The sequence below is a fragment of the Microcaecilia unicolor genome, chromosome 1 (genome assembly GCF_901765095.1).
Source record: "Microcaecilia unicolor chromosome 1, aMicUni1.1, whole genome shotgun sequence".
In the NCBI taxonomy this organism is placed as follows: Eukaryota; Metazoa; Chordata; class Amphibia; order Gymnophiona; family Siphonopidae; genus Microcaecilia; species Microcaecilia unicolor.
This window is the reverse complement of record NC_044031.1, coordinates 79229089-79248171: the sequence shown is the minus strand read 5'-3', so window position 1 is coordinate 79248171 and position 19083 is coordinate 79229089. Positions and strand designations below refer to the sequence as shown.

At 41.6% G+C, this 19083-nt stretch overlaps 1 protein-coding gene across 1 annotated transcript in view; it reads left to right on the top strand.

The window, feature by feature from the left end:
* Positions 1-19083, top strand: part of PTPRN2 (protein tyrosine phosphatase receptor type N2) — a 1688755-nt gene that overhangs the window by 1266470 nt on the left and 403202 nt on the right. The window contains 1 exon segment of the mRNA XM_030198706.1: positions 3445-3654. Within this exon segment, the coding sequence (XP_030054566.1) occupies positions 3445-3654 (210 nt within the window).

Below are 19083 nucleotides of genomic sequence, written 5' to 3'. Positions count from 1 at the left end.
ATGCTGAGTGAATGGTGAAAAGGTGAACGGATAGAGAAGCAACGGAGGAAGGGCCGAGGAGGGACCCTGGGATTATGGTTTCCCACCGCTTTTAAACGTCACACTGGAGGATTTCCTATTAGAAATCGACTATTGTGTAAAGATGAGGCTAGGGATTTGCACTGATGGTTGCTGTGTAGTTTACCATCATTCAGCGAGAATCATGGCTTACTTTGCCAGCAAATTACCTGTCATCAGTAATAGAAGAAGGAGCGAAAACATACTATAACTCTTTTTGTTAGTGCGATTATTCATGTTTTGGATGGGGGTTAGTTAAAAAGGGAGAGAGCTTCATTCACCTTCTTCAGAAAAAAGATGATGTAACTCTCCAGTCTGTGAAATACACTAGATGGACCTTTTTTCTTTTTCTTTTTTTCTTTTGAAACGGGTTTAATCGACACTTCTTTTTGTTGTGTGTGTGTGTGTGTGGGGAGGGGGGGGGGGGAGAGGAGCGGAGAACCAAGAACTTGCGGGGGCAAAAACAACTTGTAAAGAGACTGAGGAGATTATTAATAAAACCAAGGGATGTAGCTTCATTATTTTTATAGGACAAGTGCATACTGGGCAAGTGACAGTTTTCTCCTAATCTGTGTCGATGGGGAAAATCGTAGAACTCGACCTGTGGATGGTATGAAAAATAAAAAATACCCATTTAAGTCATTTCTGGCTGCACGCGCATTAATTCATACAGCAGTAGAGGCTGTCTGGCTTACTTTTAACTGAGTAAAATACATGTCCGTTTCTTCTGATGAGGTTGGAAGCAAAATCCCGAGCATGATGGTTCTGTTTTTTTTTTTTTTTCTTTCTTGCCCAAATAAGATCTGTGCATTTTTCTCTCGGTAACACTAGTCTTTTGGAAGAACGGTGAGGGGAAAGGAAGCGATTTATCTGGGGCGCTGTGTGCCTGCGCCTCGCTGTCCGATCAGCACCTCCCTGGGTCTGGGTTGTGCCGTTCACTCTGTGGACAGCTCCTGTGAGGTAGAAGCGCGACTCCTAAGGCTGAACTCTGAAAAAGGATACAGGTACGAGCCTCAACCCGACTTTTGAGCGCCGCTTTGTTCTTAGACTACCCTTCATTGAACAGACAATCGCGATCGATCAAATGCTTTTCGATAAAAGTTAATAGAGGTGGTGGTACATTAAGCATGCGAAATCCCTAGCAGAATACAGAACTGACATGACTCAAGGCTTTCAGGTAGAAGTATTTCGTAGTCAGTCCATAAATCGATCTTTCAGTCTTTTTTAAAAAATTATTCTCGCAGATTTCGGGGACTAGAAGTGGGCCTCTGGTGTACAGATGGAAGGGTGCAGTCAGGTGCGGGGGAAGGGGGAGTGTGGGGATGCAGCCCTGTGCCTTGGGGCAGGGGTGTGTAGAGCTGGGGATGGGAAGGTGCACTTCAGCATTGCCAGAGGTGTGTGTGTGGGGGGGGGGGGGGGGGGGAGTGTGCACTCTGCTGTGTGGGGTTGAATGTGTAGCGGCAGGCATAGGATAGTACAGCACTGTGCCTGGAGGAGCAGGAGTGTGTAATGGCGGGTATGGGAGAGTACCAGTGTCAGTGCCTGACTGAGGTGTGTAATGCCGGGGACGGAAGAGTCAAGCACGTGGGACCTGGTGTGTGTAATCGGAGAGATGCGAGGGCGCAACTCCGGTATTTAGGCGAGACTAGGCGGTCGCCTAGGGTAGCAGCGCATTCAGGTAGCGAAAAGCACGAGGCACGTGTGGGGGCAACCGCGGACGTAGGGACAGAGGAGCTACTGACACTGAAGTTTGCCATTTACACTGATCTTGGAGATAAAGGGAAGCAGTTGAAAAGACCAGGTTGCCTCTGATGATGGGAACAAAGTTTTTTTGTGACTGTTGGCTGTGAAATCGCGTGCATAATCCGTAAACTACGCATCTCTCACTCTCCCCCCCCCCCCACCCACCCAAACAAAATAAGGGGGGATAGTGCATCTGGCTGTATGGAGAGGGGAACAGTTTTGTGCGGTTTGTTGCTTGGAAAAGAGGAGGAGGGTGCTGGATAAGTATTGGGAGAGCAGGAAAGAGCAGCCTACAGCAAAACCGAAAGAGCTGCAGACACTGGATTCCGGGCACACTGTGCCTCTCGCCTTAGCTTGCTTCTTGCTTTTCTGTTTTTTTTTTTTCTCTCTCTCTCTCTCTCCTCCCTCCCCCCCCCCCCCCCTTTGAATCTACCTCCCGTGGACTGGAAGACTAATAATCCTCCTCCCAGCTCCCCCACATGCAGAAAGAGAAGCTGGGAGTCTCCCAGAAAACTATACCGAGGCAAGAGCCTAATTAATGGCCAGCTTCTGTAGGCAAGGACCAGTTACAATTGCTTTGGTGGCTTTTGTGATGGGAAGATGAGAACTGGACCGGGCCTGCCATAAGAGGCACCGCTTCCACTGCAAGAGGAGGGAATTAAGAGCGAGCTGGCTGAATACGGAGCAGAAAATTACTAATAGCGAGGGGATAATGAACAGAGGCCAGCTAGCCATTCAGCAAGAAAAATCCATTTTGTAACCGCGCGAAATGAGGTGCTGGAAAGGAGTTTGCTAATTGTTCTCATCTTGTAGCAACCAGGACGGAGGCAGGGCCATGGTCTTCTATTCATTTCCCTGGTAATTGTGAAAGGGGGGAATGGTAGCCAAATGAGTCCTGCTGCAATTTGCATGCCTGAGCTTTTCATTTTCACCTTGTGTTTTTTTTAATTGTTACTAATATACCTTATAACGAAGCTAATGAGGGGAAATTATTGAACAACTTTAGCACAGAGAAGATAAGTGAAATACACCGTAAGGATTATCGCATATTGCTGCTCAAATAAGAAGATGGGAAAGCATATTAGTCATATTGGACTTGCTCACAAAAGGTAGAAGTTTAAGATTTTATTTATTTATTTATTTATTTATTTATTTATTTATTTGTGTGTGTGTTCATGTGATCCATTTTTTTTGGTGTAACATGGAGTAGATGCTTAACTTGCATTTCATAGCAATAGAACAGAATAGTCAAATGACCAATTTGGTAATGGAGGAATATGAATTTATAGATTAAAATATGATTCCATGGATTTAGAATTGCATTTGAGTGAGAATACTTTTTTTCTGTACAATAGTAAAATCAAAAAGTATCTGTTTCATTGTTTAAGGAAGGACCCAATTTTATAAAATTTGTTAGTTATCTTTTTTTAAAAAAAATTAATAATTCTATTTTGCATCTCATTACAAAAAAAGCATTGTAACATAGTGTTGTTACTATTTCTATCTTTTAGTTTGCTAAATAAATAAATAAACTTTGGCTATAAAACCAGCCTCACCATTATGTCGATTTGCAATCAGTTCTGTTTAGCTACCATTTAACTTTTGCCAACATTTTAAGCCACATTTCCCCTCCATTTTCCGTAGAAAAGTACACTGAAATTTTTACCGCACCATTCCGAAGAGGATCCTACCAAGTTCATTATCCTCACCCTACTTGCCATCTCCTGCATCATCGGGGTGCTGATAGCTTCAGGAGCCAGATACTGTGTCCGGCATCGCTCTCACCACAAACTGAAGGAGAAGTTCTCCTCACTGGCAACCGATTCAAGCTCTGATGCCACAGCTGCATACCAGGTAAATAATAGCATATCTTACAATATCTTTTGAACATTAGTTTCCTTTTTATTTCATAACCACTTTTCATTTGTTTGTGCAAGCAGTCTGTTATAATATTTGATAGCATATCATTTAATTTTGTGTATATCAGTGGCGTTCCTAGCCTGGCTGACACCCAGGGCGGATCGCCGATGCCCCCCTTCTGGGTGAAGCACCCCTCCCCCCGGCGAAACTACACCCCCCTGGGTGCATTTTTACCTGCTGGGGGGTGCCGCACGCCTGTTAGCTCCGAGTCCGCTCATTCCCTCCCTGCTGCTCCCTCTGCCCCGGAACAGGAAGTAACCTGTTCCGCGCAGAAGGAACAGCAGGGAGGGAACGAGCAGACTCAGAGCTAACAGGCGCGTGGCACCCCCCCCCCCCCCAGCGGCGTGCACCCGGGGTGGACCGCCCCCACCGCCCCCCCCCCCCTTGGTATGCCACTGGTGTATATAATGCTTTTATATTAAGTAAACAATAAGCATGAAAGAGCATCATTCCCTATTGCAGAAAATATGGAAATAGACAATATCTAACCTCTGTGTATTGTAACCTTACTGTATACATCTGCTGAAATTTAGTCTAATCTGTCCATTGAGTTGTATGGAATAATATGTGTTATATAAAGAAGTTTGGTTTCCATCTGCAGAAATATACTGGGGGCAATGGATAGTGGTTGTGAATAATCCACCCTAACAAACAAAAAAAAGATGTGTTGCCACCTTTTGATACCACTCAGCTAAAATGAATTATAATTCATGTAAGATGGACAGGAAACTTGAGAAAACTGTTACAGGATTGACTGTTATAGCATTTATGCAGTGCATCTAATTCAGAAACAATATGCATATATTTTGGAGCAATCAAGGAAAGTACGTTTTTTTTTGTAAACCCATCCGAGGTCTAAATAGAACTGGATATTATACAGAGTTCTTTTGTATGATTAGCTGGTATTTCACGATTAAGGACTACTCATGTCCCTTCATCTGCTCTAGTCATTTCACACCAAGTGATAATCACGGAGAATATAGGCCCACAGGTGTATAATGTGAATTAAATTGTATTGCAACTTTTTTGCTGCCAGTCTAGTGACTCCTTTTTCTCTTGGTAGAGGTTAAAAAGGAGAGAAGTTAGTATTCAAAATCTTAATGTGCCACTTCTTTTTTCCTAACGAATTGATGTTTCAGCCTGTTTTCTGAATTGTGATTGCAATATGTGGTTTCTAGTGATATTTTAGCTTTCTGCATACCTAGGTTTATTCAGCTGGCCCCCTCTCCCCTAGCATTTCACTATATTTTCTCATATTCTCAAAAGGAGGATTGGTGGTTGTTAAGGGGACACATTTGTGATTTTTTTTTTTCTGTGAGCTCTTTGCTTTCTAGAAGACAGTCATATTGAGAAATTTGAATTCCTCCTCAACTAAGTGCTGCTTAGCATTGCCAGAGAAGCCTTTCAGGGAGAAGCGTGTTGAGTTCAAAGGTACAGGCTAATTAGCATTTCAGTAGAAAGGCTTTCAACTTCCTTTCAATGAAGTAGCATAAAACCAACCTTCTAAGCAGAAAAACTTTCAAAAGTAGTCATGATACACAGAAGTCTTCATTTATCAAGGAGAGCTAGAGAGAACCCCCCCCCCCCCTCAAAAAAAGCCAGATGTTTCAACTTGTCAGCTTGACTAGAATATGTAGATGGTAACACATTGGCACCCCACATTCTTGAAGGGAGAAATTTAATCATTGTATGACTTATCGGGGTTGTATAAATGTGACATGTAAAAAGTATTTTAAAAAATCAACTCTATTAGGAGTGGAACAATTCTGATTTATTTTAAGAAACCCCTGTACCTTGGAGCATTTGTACTTAAAACCACATTTGTGATCATTAACAAGGACACTATCTACCCTATGGCAGGGCTCTAATTAATAGTAGTTTAATAGTAATTAAAGCCCTGCCCTTCCAGCAGGAAGATTGTTTGAATTTCTTAGCTTGACCTTTTTTAGCCTTTTCTCTTGGGGATACAATGGCTAAGCTGATATTGATTTTAGAAGCAGCTCTGGTTTGTTTAATAAGAATCTGTAATCCAGACTTTAGATGAAATGAGTGGGCCTCTTTCTTTTCAGATTCAGAATGTTAGCATTGTATTAAATATTGAATTAATTTTTCCTCCACGTTTTCTACAATTTTTGACTTGCTTGATCATTAAAAGCCTCCCAGCTAGGTATACCAGACTACACACAATTTATGTCCTAGAGTATCATGGACCTATTCTCATGTAAAAATGTATATTGATGAAAGTAAACACTCAGGAGAGAGCAGGTATCTCCAAGAAAGCCAGACAGAACTGCTTTGCTGATTGTACTGTGTGTACAAGGCACGGTTTAGCAATATATAATTTTTATTTTATCTCAAAGAAAAATGAGTTTGCTGTTTAAAAACTAATGCATTAATAAATTGCTAATTTGATGTTTAAAAAGCACAGTGGAATTTTTATTATACTACTTTGATAAGACTGTGTCATTTTCTGGCCTCAAATAGGCAGATTTGCTGGCTACCTCTTCAATTAAAACAGTACTTTAGAAATTACAACAAAAGAAATTATTTGAGCTTCAGTATGGATCACATTTCCTTTCTTTGCAGTAAACCTACTGCATTTTACTAAATCATTGAGCTACAAAAATATTGCTTCGGCCAGTCAGCCGTAGAAATTGAGAGTTTAGAGCTTTCAGCGTTCTACAGCACTGTTGTCTTCGGTTTAAAGGTTAAATAGTTTCTGCCTTTTTATTATTTTTAAAGCTTGAAAAAAAATCAAGCAGTGGGTTCAACAATCTAGTCTGGCTGAAATACAATTCAAGCATCATTTTATGCAAACTGTTTACTAAAGGTAGGCTAAGATTCAGGTAATCTTAGATTAAGCTTAAAAATATTGTTTTAACCATTAAATTGAAGATCACATGCACACTCTGCTACACATTTTTGACAATATATATAAAAGATTAAATGGGTAATACATCACTTTAATTCTAAACACATAAGGATAAACAGTGAGTATCACTTTAATTAAATTTTACATTGTAGGTAATCTGCAGGCACATTTCTTTTACCCATTTTTATTTTATGTAGCTATTTGGATATTAGCTTTAAGAACACTGGGCCATGTTTACTGAAGCTTAGTGTACCTTAAGTGCTGTGCGGTCCATAGGAATAATATTGACTGCTCAGAACCTAGGCATGCACTAAGCTTTAGTAATCATGGCCCACCGTTCGGTAAAATATTTCTTTCATAGGGTTTATATAGGGGAAAAAGGCCTATATATACATATTTGTACTAATCATGATTATTTTTGTGTTGGACAGCCCAAGACACAGATCATTAAACTGATGTCCACATTACTTTTCCCATTAAAAAAAAATTAGACATTTGGTTATTTTGTATAGCGCCTAGTCCTCTTTCCTGACTTTAAAATAAACACAAATTAGAAGACTGCTGCCAGTACTCCGATGGGTTATGTGGCCACACTGAACAGGTTTCCCCTGTGTGTTTTGGGGTCCTTGGGAAAGCGTCTAAAGAAAAGCATGTATTCAGACTTTGAGGCAACTTGTAAACATCCTCCAAGTGAACCTCTTAGTTTTCACTGTGCCATTAGTGAGCGATTATTAATGTAAAGGCAAAGTCTGTGTCCGTGTTTGCTTCCGTCTCTTCCGTATAGAGACGCTTCACTGACTCAGGGTCAGGTTTCTTAGATAAGCCCATCTATACCCTCACATTAAGAGGGGGGAATGGTAAATCACATGTCCCAGTGCCTTGTTGCTAGTTTATTCTTGGCCTATGTACTGGAAACCATTGAACTAGAGTTTTATTTGAAAGTAATCTAAGGTTGCTGTTGTATCCCAGGAATGAAAAGGAAGTCTTGGGAGATGTAAAACTGGTGGCATGTTGAAGGGGGAGACTTGGAGGAGAAGCCAGGAAAAGCTGGGTTTTTTTGGATTTTATTGCCTTTGCTGAGAGTACTAATTTGACCCCTGAGGCAGACGCAGTTGTGGCCGAAACATGGCCTGTGTCGGGTCTGTTTCATTAAAGGATTCTTCATTGCTCCAGTTTTGAGGGTTCATTTGTGCCATTTGTTTATTGTATCCCAGGAATGATCACTGTAAAATATTTCCTCATGGTGTGGCTGGCTTCATAAGAAAATTCAGAGTCCTGACAACAGGTGCCAAAAACCACTGGTCATGTGCCACTGTCAAATACCACTGATTATTTGCCGCTAAATACCACATGCGATTTGTGTTTGGAGTCACATGTACCTGTAGATGTCTGCATGGCTGTTCTTTAAGGGTTCCTCTTTTTTCCTGCTTTACAGAGATGATTCTTTTCTCCAGTTGCCCAGCGCATATAACCATCAATTATATTTCTTTCCAATATTTATAAGTTAAAAATTAGCAGCAAACCAGAAATTTACCTGAGCACAGGCTCTCACTTGCTTTCTTAGTAGACCTTCGCTCTTGAGGTACACAAATACTGTGATAGTCTTTTACTGGTTGAAGACTCTTAAGGGAAGCTTTGGAGAGCATTTCATAGGGAAGGAAAGTTATTTTATTTTTTTCCTGTGGATTCATGCTGCTGAATGCTAACTTGCTGCTTGTTATGAAGGAAGAAACAATGCTACATCCGGAGTGTGCGTGTGGTCATAGGAGCCAGCTCTGTGGGTGCTATATTGAGTAAATGCCTTCACTTTGTCCAAGAGTGGGTTTGTCCAAGAGTGGGTAATTTGTGATGGTTTCAGCACCCCCAATTGATGTCAAAAGTTGAATCCTATGTGTGTGGTAAGAACGAAGGTTAGAACATAAGAATAGCCATACTAGGTCAGACCAATGGTCCATCTAGCCCAGTATCCTGTTGCCAACAGTGGCCAATCCAGGTCACAAGTACCTGGCAGAAACCCAGATGCTTGTTCTTCTAACCTTTTGTAAATAGACATCGTTAACAACAATATCTCTATAGTGGAGGTAAAATTTAAGAAAGAGATTAATGAAAAAAAAGTCTAGAAGAAGAACTTAATCCATTTGAAAGTAGGAGGCAATCATATTTGCTTCCAATTAGCACAGAAATCATCCGGTTTGCTCGTTTGGCACTGTGAAAAATATGACCTCATGTAAACCCTTCTCTATCCCCTTCCAAGAAGACTTGGACTGAAACAATTGTGAAATTTAGGATTTAATAAATAAATAACCCCCCCCCCCCCCGTCTTTTTAAAGACAGACAAGCAGTGTTGGAGAACGTGTTTGGATTTGCTATTTCTTTTAGCATCTTCGAAAGCGGCTGCGTGTTTTCTGTAAAGACTGACTGGCTTGTAGCATGCTTTGCTGTGGTTTGCAGGAGATAAGATTTTGCTTGGGTGATGAGCGGTGTGATTCAGCAATCAACTAGTCCTCAGAATCTGGAGCCAGAACTGCCCCACTCCCCCCCCCCCCACACACACTCCCCCATTTGAAACAATTTATAGGAACACATCCCATACCGTTCGATTTATTTGAGGATTTATGTCTTGTCGTTTCAACCTTTTGGGTTAGAAAAGAAGGGGGGGGGGGGGGGGAAGTGAAGCCGATAAAGTTATGGTTCAAGATCTCGATCTTGTTAAAAGCCTGATAATAGGGTATCTCGGGGAAGGAGAGGAGAAAAGGGGCAGGGAAAGCAGTAAATGCCCCAGGAGTCTCGCTCTGCTGTCTTCGTGCAGTTTGACAATGGCTAGGCAGCACCATTGCAACGGCTGAGCTCAGCGCCGCTGGGAGAGGAGTGGGCGAGGAGGGGGAGGGGCCACCCGGCGCCAGCAAGACAGGGGTGGTGGGCGGAGAGAGCTCGCAACCTTTTGCGTTGGCTTCTTTTTAACGGTGCCGGTCTCCAGCTTCAGGATTTCGATTCTATTCGTTTTCTTTACGGGCATGGCAGTGTGAATAAGATTGGAAAGAATTGACCTGGCGGTGATGTGATGTGTTTGAAATCTCCCTTTTTTTCCTGATTGCTAAACTTGTTGTGTTCCCATTAATTATACTACTTTACTGCTTTACATATATATCTGGGGTGGACAACCTGATCTTCGGATGGGCTCAGGCTGCAGGATTTCGCTCATTTTCCCTTTACTCCCTTAATTCTAAACGGGCATGACTGAGTGAATACGATTGGAAAGAACTGACCGGGCGGTGATGTGATGTTTTTGAAAAATCTTTTTTTTTCCTGATCACTAAACATTTTGTTCCCATTAATTGTACCACTGTACAATGAATATATTCTCCAATGAATATGCATGAAATCTATTTGCATACAATGGTGGCAATGCATGCAGATCTCATGCATATTCATTGTCAAAAATAGTTGTCAAAATCATTGAATGATTCATTCAATGCCTTGTGAAATCATTTGATATTAGGTAGCCCAGTATTAAATTACATAAGTACATAAGTATTGCCACACTGGGACAGACCAAAGGTCCATCAAGCCCAGCATCCTGTTAAATCCTGATAAATTGAGTGCCCTCGGTATGGGACCTAGAGTAACTGATTGGGTTAAAAATTGGTTGAATGTTAGGAGACGGAGGGTAGTGGTAAATGGAGTTTGCTCTGAAGAAAAGGATGTTGTCAGTGGAGTACCGCAGGGATCGGTCCTAGGGCTGGCTCTTTTTAACATTTTTGTGAGCGATATTGCGGAAGGGCTGTCTGGTAAGGTTTGCCTCTTTGCAGATGAAACTAAACTTTGCAACAGGGTGGACACCCTGGAGGCTGTGAATGACATGAGGAAGGACCTAGCGAAGCTAGAGGAATGGACCGATATTTGGCAACTAAAAATCCCAAAAAATTCAGGGTCATGCACTTGGGTCACAAAAATATGAGGGAACAGTACAGTATAGGGGGCGAAGTGCTTCACTGTGCGAAGGAAGAGCGGGACTTGGGGGTGATTGTGTCTGATGACCTTAAAGCTTTCAAACAGGTAGAAAAAGCGACAGCCAAAGCCAGAAGGATGCTTGGGTGCATAAAAAGAGGCATGACCAGCAGGAAAAAGGAGGTGATAGTGCCATTGTATAAGTCTCTGGTTGGGCCCCATTTGGAGTACTGTGTGCAGTTCTGGAGACCGCACCTATGGAAAGATATAAACAGGATGGAGTCGATCCGAAGGGCAACTATGAAATTAGTAAGCGGTCTTGAATGCAAAAATTATAGGGACAGGCTTATGAACCTCAACATGTATACACTTGACGAAAGGAGGGAGAGAGGAGACATGATAGAAACGTTTAAATATCTCAAGGGCATTTATGTACAGGAAGAGAGCCTTTTCCAAATGAAGGAGAGCTCTGGAATGAGGGGGCATATGACAAAGTTAAGGGGGAATAGGCTTAGGAGTAACCTAAAGCAGTATTATTTCACAGAAGGGGTGGTGGAGGCGTGGAATGGCCTCCCGGTGGAGGTGGTGGAGTCGAGGACTGTTTCAGAATTTTAAAAGGCGTGGGATCGCTTAGGATCAGGTAGAATTGGGGGTTACAGAGGATGGGCAGACTGGATGGGTCATGTGGCCTTTATCTGCCGTCATGTTTCTTTGTGGTAGGGAGCAGTTATCGCCACCATTTGAGCTGGCGGTATGGGCTCCTGCAGTAACCTGGCGGTAAGTGTGTGGTGCCCAATTATCGCTGGGTTAGTGCGCTGCTACCAAAAAAAAATTCCAGCCGGAACCATTGCCGGCAGCTGCGTTGGGCCATCAGTAGTTCCAGATTAGCGAGCAGTAAGTCCGCGTTGGGCTTACCTCTGCTTTGTAAAAGACCCCCTGAGAGAATTAAAATAAAAGCATTATAATAAAATCAAAAGTTAAATCCAGTTATCTAGAAAGAAACAGGTGCCGCTGCAAATTAATTTCATTGAATTATATAGAAGTGTGTTAGCTTCGGTGACGTTTCGGCTGAAATTGTCAAATTATATTCAGTGAATGTCAAATGTATACTGAATATTTGGTGAGAAAAAACAATTGTGACAAAGTTTTGACAAGTGCAGTGCAGATTACCAGCAAGACTGAAACCTGTTTATAGTGGAGAGAGTACATGGCTACTGGAGTTTTCACAGGATAGGGAAGGGAGTGAACGTCAATTGATTCAATTGAATATATTTACACCTTAGTCAGGGTGACCAGTAGCTTTTATGTTTATTTTCTATAGTTAGACAGTTTCACTTAGCTATTCGAACTGGCCCTATGGAACATTCATGCTAATAGGGAGCGCAAGATGGTTGGGGCAGGCAGAGAATCTCTTTTTTTTTTTTTTTAAGTAGGTCATCATGCTGCCATTGTGGTGAGAGGGAGAAAAAAAAAATCTTGTTTCATCCTATGCCCAAAGGCAACTAAATTGTCAGAGAAGACAGATTTTAGGACTGTCAAGAAACTGAGGGGGTCTTTTACTAAAGATTAGCGAATTACCTGCAGTAGGGCCTATTTTATTTCTATGGGCCCTGCTGCAGATAACTTAAGCTGATCTTTAGTAAGAGACCCGCTGAGACAACTAACAAACACATATTTTGGTTACTCTGGAGTACATAATTGTTTAAACCCTTGTGGTCTAGTGGCCTAACCGGAGCAGGAGTTATTCAGTCATTCCTGCCTATGCTGGCTTAATCTGAATAATGGCTGCTGCAACCTTCAGCAGTCTCGTGAGACTGCCGCTGAATGTCTCTGCAGCCATTTTGTTTGTGGAGATGGCAGAGGCTGGATTAACTGGGGGATTGCTCCTGTGCCGGTTAGGCCACTATACCACCAAGGTTTAAGGTAGACTCTGGGGGTAGGGCTCATGGGTGGATCTTGGAGAGGGGCTGTGTCTGGTCACAGGGGGAAGGGTGTGCTGTCTGGACACTGGAGGAGAGAGTACTGCTAGGGGCGCCATTTTACTGTGTGCTGGACTGGGCAGGAGCGACTGGACCTTGCTCCTACCTGAAGCTCCCCCCCCCCCTTCAGAACATTATTGCATTCAAAGATAGACCCTGTTGGGGGGGGGGGTGGGTCTTGTGCTGGGGGGAGGGACCCTGCTCTGCACAGCTCAGGAGCATCTGGTTGCAACTTTGTGGCCTGTTGCTCCCAGGTAGTGGAATGACCCCAGCAAAAAGCTTGGGTTATTTTACCATGATTGTAGGGCCCTTAAGACAACTTTGAGATGCAAAACATTATTGCTTAACCCACTGTGACTTAAATATCACCACAGTAATCTTAGGCAGCATTAGGGCCATTTAAATCACGTTAAGGGCCAAATAATACGACAATGCCCTAACGCAACACGATGAATTCCTCCCCTTAGAGCACTGGAGAAATGGTCATTCTCTCTCTAAAATGTAATTAATTGTATCGCAATATATTAAGAGTACTGATGGTAATTTTGTAACAGGTGTCTTTGCCTATTTTTTAAAAGATAAAATGCCTTTGTGTCTTTGCAAAATACTAGCGTAAATCCTGCAGAAATTGTGCTTGGATTGAAGGCACCAACACTTTGCCTCACCAAGAGCAAGTGCAATTGTACGCACATACAAAGCATGTGATCATTTCTAGTTTATAAAATATGTGCAGAGCGCAACTCCATCCACTTTCCGCCCAGACTGCACCCCAGAGCTGGCCTGCACCACACGTACTTGTGACTGTGACCTAATTTTATAAGTGCTCATTGGCGTGCAGAAATCAACATTTTACTCATGAAAATGGTTTATGTAATTACCCTCCACATGCCTTTTGTAATTAGACCTTTATTCCTGCTGCTAAAAGTGTTAGTGCTGGGTTGTAAATTAAATTCAATGAGCCCTAGTGCCTTAAGTAGCCTTTATGCAATAGTGGGATGTTGGACAATGTTCCTACCTCTTTATTCCGCCTTTTTCACATTTCTGGGATACAGCTCTGTGTAGACTTTAAATATCCAACCAAATCCAACAATAAATCCAAAAGAATATTTGCAAACATTTAGCTCTTAACACGTGGTTTAGCACTTGAGAACTGGCTACCAAAAAAAATGTGTTAGAGCGTTTTGTGGTATTTTGTCTGCACGCGCTAACCAAACATGTTATCGATTTTCTTTACAAAATAGTTTTGGAGGGGCGTGTTATGAGCACAAAGTGGGTGATCTTACATTATCCAGCTAGGGCTAGATTCTATATAATGGTACCTGAAAATTCCGCATGGAAACCCCCCCACCTAGGCGTATTCTCTAAAGCAGTGGCGTAGCTAGGTGGGGCCATGGGGGCCTGGGCCCCCGTAGATTTGGCCCTGGAACCCCCTGCTGATGACCCTATCGACCCTCCCCCGCCGCCAACCTGCCGTCGGGTACCTTTGCTGGCGGGGACCCCAACCCCCGCCAGCCGAGGTCCTCTTCTTCCAGTGCAAGGCTTCGTTCTGTTTATGTGAGTCTGATGTCCTGCATGTACGTGCTGGATGTCAGACTCACAGAAATAGAATGAAGCCTTATGCCAGAAGAAGAGGACCTCAGCTGGCAGGGGTTGGGGTCCCCCCCCCAGCAAAGGTACCTGACGGTGGTGGTGGGGGGGGGGGGCAAAATGTGCCCCCTCACCTCGGGCTCTGGACCCCCCTCTCGCCGAACTCTGGCTACTCCCCTGCTCTAAAGTATGTCTAAATTTTATAGAATAGGCTTAAATTTCCATGCAGTACATAGAATACACAGAGTGCCTTTCCACACAACCAAATTTAGTCACGGTTATTTACACCACGCATAAATCCCGATGTCTAAATTAGACGCAGAGCAGGTATATTCTATAACAATTCGCATAGATTTTAGAAATGCCCATGGCCATGCCCCCTTTTCAACCATGTGACTTATTTATTTGTTACATTTGTATCCCACATTTTCCCGTGCGCTCCACATTACAGAATACGCTTAGCGAGTTCTGTGTATAAATCTTAATGCCAGTCAGTGCTGATAATTGCTTGTTAACATCCATTTAACAGCGCTGAAAAGCTAGTTAACCAATTAAGTTACATACATTGTTATAGAATACACTTTGTTTTCCGTGCGGAAATTAAAGCACGATTATAGAATCCAGCAGCTAGAGTTTGCTAACTGGTTAATGCAGAGTTAAGGTGGGAGCATCTAGCGCCTCCTAAATAGAGTAAAAAAATTACAAGGTGAACTTTTCAGGTAAAATTGATATTGATGGCAAAAAAATTCAATCTCTTCAGGATTTGAGCTCTGCTTTAATAGTTTGAGGAATACAATTTATTTATTAGGATCTGGCTCACCTAATTTTCAGTTGTAACTCAGGGCCCCTTTTACTAAGCTGCTGTAAATGGGGCCCTATGCTAGTGGCAGCGTGAGTTTTTTTGCCGTGCGCAGAGTCCCCTTTTTACCACATCAGGTAAAAAGGTTTTTAGAAATGGCCATGCAGTAAGTTCGCACTTGTCGCGCGGCCATTTCGGGGGGAGCATTTACCACCACCCATTGAGGTGACGGTAAGGGCTTCTGCGCTAACCTGGTGGTAACCAGGCAAGGCCAGATTCTATATAAGGTGCCTAAAAAATCCATGCGGTAAACATTTCTGCCTAAGCATATTCTATAAGCAGCACCTAGATTTAGGCGCAGTATATAGAATAGGCTTAGTTGATATCCTAGCGCCTAAAACTACACGTTCCCATTTACACCAATGAAAACGTGGTGTAAATCCCCATGTGTAGATTTATACACAGTGCATCATACTCTATAGCAATGCATGTAAATTGGGAACACCCACAGAACGCCCATTTCCCTGCCCACAGCCATGCCCTTTTGAACTGCACGTATTAGAATTTAGGCACAGTTCATTACAGAATACGCATGGCGAGTTGTACACATAAATTCTAATTATTGCCAATTAGTGGCCATTATTGCTTGTTTAGTGCTGTTAATCAATACTGATTGAATATATTTCTTGGTATGTTGGGTACCAAGATGATTTGTGGTTTTGCTTTTTACAAATTTTCTGCACATATTTTCTTCCCTTGAATCTCTAGTGAAATAATGTGAACCTGATATATAGTTGATTGATTTTTTTTCTTAATAGTTTTCTTTGGATATATGCAGTGTCAATGCACATTTCTGTATATCATTACATGATATATGTAATTTCATTCTAAAAAAAAGAAAAGCAAATAAAATTGGCAGCACAATAATGGAAGGTCTCAATTATTCTTAAATAACAGTAAGACTGCAGTATGTCAAATCACAAAAGGGCCCTTTTACTAAGCTGCATTAAATGCAAATGCACACGTTCAAGAGCCAAATGTACATGTTCTAAATATATGCTAAAACATATAGGGCCTCTCTCACCAAACCATGCTAACACTTCCTGTGCGGCAATGCCAACGAAGCCTATTCAAAGTGAATGGCTTTGTTGGCTTTGCTGCACTGGGATCGCTGTCATGGTTTAGTAAGAGGCCCATAGTTTTTAGAGGGGGCATGTCAGGGTAGAAAGTGGGTGTTGGTGCATCTACATTAGTACACGCTAACTGGTTAATGCAGGAATACTGCATGAGCCCGTATCACTTACAGAATGGGGGAGGGGCACTAAGGGGGATATTCTATATATGGTGCCTGCAAAATCCGCATGGAAATAATTTTCGCCTAAGCATATTCTATAAGATTTAAGTGTGGTATATAGGATACGCATAAGTTGATATCATATTGCCTAAAACTATGCGCATCCATTTACACCAATAAAAATGTGGCATAAATCCCTTCACGTAGACACGCAAACTGGACCATATTCTATAACAATGTGTGTAAATTTAGGAATGCCCATGGGATGCCCATTTGCCCACCCTGTTTTAGATGTGTTCATTAGAATTTAGGCTCAGTGAGATACAGCATACGCTTAGCAAGTTATGCATGTAAATTCTAATTGCCAATTAGTGCTCATTATTACTGATTAGCTTGTTAAGCCAGTTAAGTTATAGAATACACTTGGATTTAGGCACAGAGCGCTAGGTGCGGAATGCTAGGCACGATATTCAGAATCCATCAGTAAGTGCTCACATGTTAATTTTTTAAAATTGGGTTCAGTGAGTTGTGATGGGGCTAGCACTTTAGTATAATACTGGGTTTTTTGAAGTAGTAATTTTTTCTCAACAATTGGAGTTTTCTTACCACTTTTTCCGGTTGTTAGAAAACCAGTGATAGTTTGATTTGATAATCAGTATTTACTGATACTTTAACCTCTTTCCCCTTTGAAATAATGTTTTAAAATATCCACTCATTAATGGCAGCATTAAAGCACGAAGGAAAGCTGCAGAGGAAGACTGTAGCTCACTTGTATAGAAGTACTCACAGGAAGAGTAGTGTAGCCAGTAGGGCTTGTCAAGAAAACAGGAGGATGAAAGATTAAATACTTTATTCTTGAGTACCCAACATGGTGCTGTGTTTTGGTTAAGTGCCTGCTTCAGGGGTCTAAAATTAAACAATATACAGTAATATAAATTATATACACACATGTAAAAAAAACTAAAAATAAAATACATTGATAAGAGTGTAAAAATAAATAACTTTAAATAAAATACATACAAGTAGATAAAGTACTGAATGCTTAAATGTATGTATAAATATGTATACTACAAATTTGACACGTTGCATTAAAACATGTACAACAAGCTAAAATAAGCAAATACACATTTTTCATGGTGTAAATGGATGCATGCATGGCCTCTAGGTATATTCCTAAATCTAGGCACGGTTTACAGAATAAGCCTAGATAGAAATATTTTCATCGCCAGTTTTTTTCAGGTGCCAGATATAGAATGTAGCCCTAATTGGTTAAGTGGCGCTGAAAATTTGCAGTTAGCCCTCAATAAGCAATTTAACCATCCAGCATCCATTTCTGGCCAGTTAAATTGCTTTGAATGTTGACCCACTAAGTTGTTGCTTTTTTTCTCAGTTTCACTCTCTGCTTGTATTTTTTGTTTATTTTGTATAATTTTTGAGTGTTATGAGAAGTAAATGTAGTAATTTGTTTAACCTTCATGTATTGAGGTTGAGTTGTGCAGTCTTTGTGTTCGTTTTTTACTTTGAGGTTTCAGTTATTCTGATATTGATTTGGTAAATGTCTCAAGACCCCCTAGGGATGCAAAGTGTCTAGATGATATAAAGGACTGCTTCATGGATCAGTTGGTCTTTGAATCAACAGGGAGAAGGGGTCTATTTTAGATCTAATCCTCACTGGGCAATAAGATCTGGTACAAGAGGTATCAATCATAATAACACCATACTGTTCTCTTCCGGTCTCACAAAACTTGAAAATTGTCGGAGTCACCATTGATCGAAACCTCACTCTTGATATCCACGTGAAAAATACGACGAAAAAGATGTTCTACACCATGTGGAAACTTAAAAGAATAAAACCTTTCTTCCCGAGATACATCTTCCGTACCCTGGTACAATCAATGGTAATAAGCCATCTGGACTACTGCAACGCACTATATGCCAGGTGCAAAGAACAGACAATCAAAAAAACTCCAAACTGCCCAGAATACAGCCGCAAGACTCGTATTTGGAAAAACCAAATATGAAAGCGCAAAACCCCTAAGAGAGAAATTTCACTGGCTTCCACTTAAGGACCGCATTGCGTTCAATATCTGCACAATTGTACACAAAATCATTCATGCAGACGCCCCAATCTATATGCTAAGCCTCGTGGACCTACCTCCCAGAAACGCCACAAGATCATCCCGCAAATTTCTCAACCTGCACTACCCCAGCTGCAAAGGACTTAAATACAAGCTGATGCATGCCACTACCTTCTCTTACAAGAGCACGCAGATATGGAATGCATTACCTACAGACCTGAAAGCAATCAAAGAAACAACTATGTTTCGAAAATCTCTGAAAACATTCTTCAACAAGGCCTACAATGAAAACCTATAACTTCACTAAGCCCACTCAATTTTGAACGCACACCCTCTATAACTACCTTAACAACTCTCTTCCTTCTTCCCTCTCCCCTTCCTAATCGCCACACATAACTAACTGTATCTGATATCCAGCTATGACAATGTTATCAAATCTATGTAAGCCACATTAAGCCTGCAAATAGGTGGGGAATGTGGGATACAAATGCAAAAAAAAAAAAAAATAATAATAATAATAGTCATCAACATCGAATGAAACATAATTATTGAGGAAAGCACAATAAAGAAAACCGTTGCAATAACATTTAGCTTTTAAAAAGGGAGATTATAACAAACTGAGAAAAATAGAAAAAAAATAATTTTTATTTTCTGCCATGCGTATTGGACGCATGCCAAGTGTCATTTGGCACGCGTAGGTAGTTACTGCCCTGTTACTGCGTGAGACTTTACCGCTAGATCAATGGCTGGCGGTAAGGTCTCAGACCCAAAATGGACACGTGGCAATTTTCATTTTGCCGCACGTC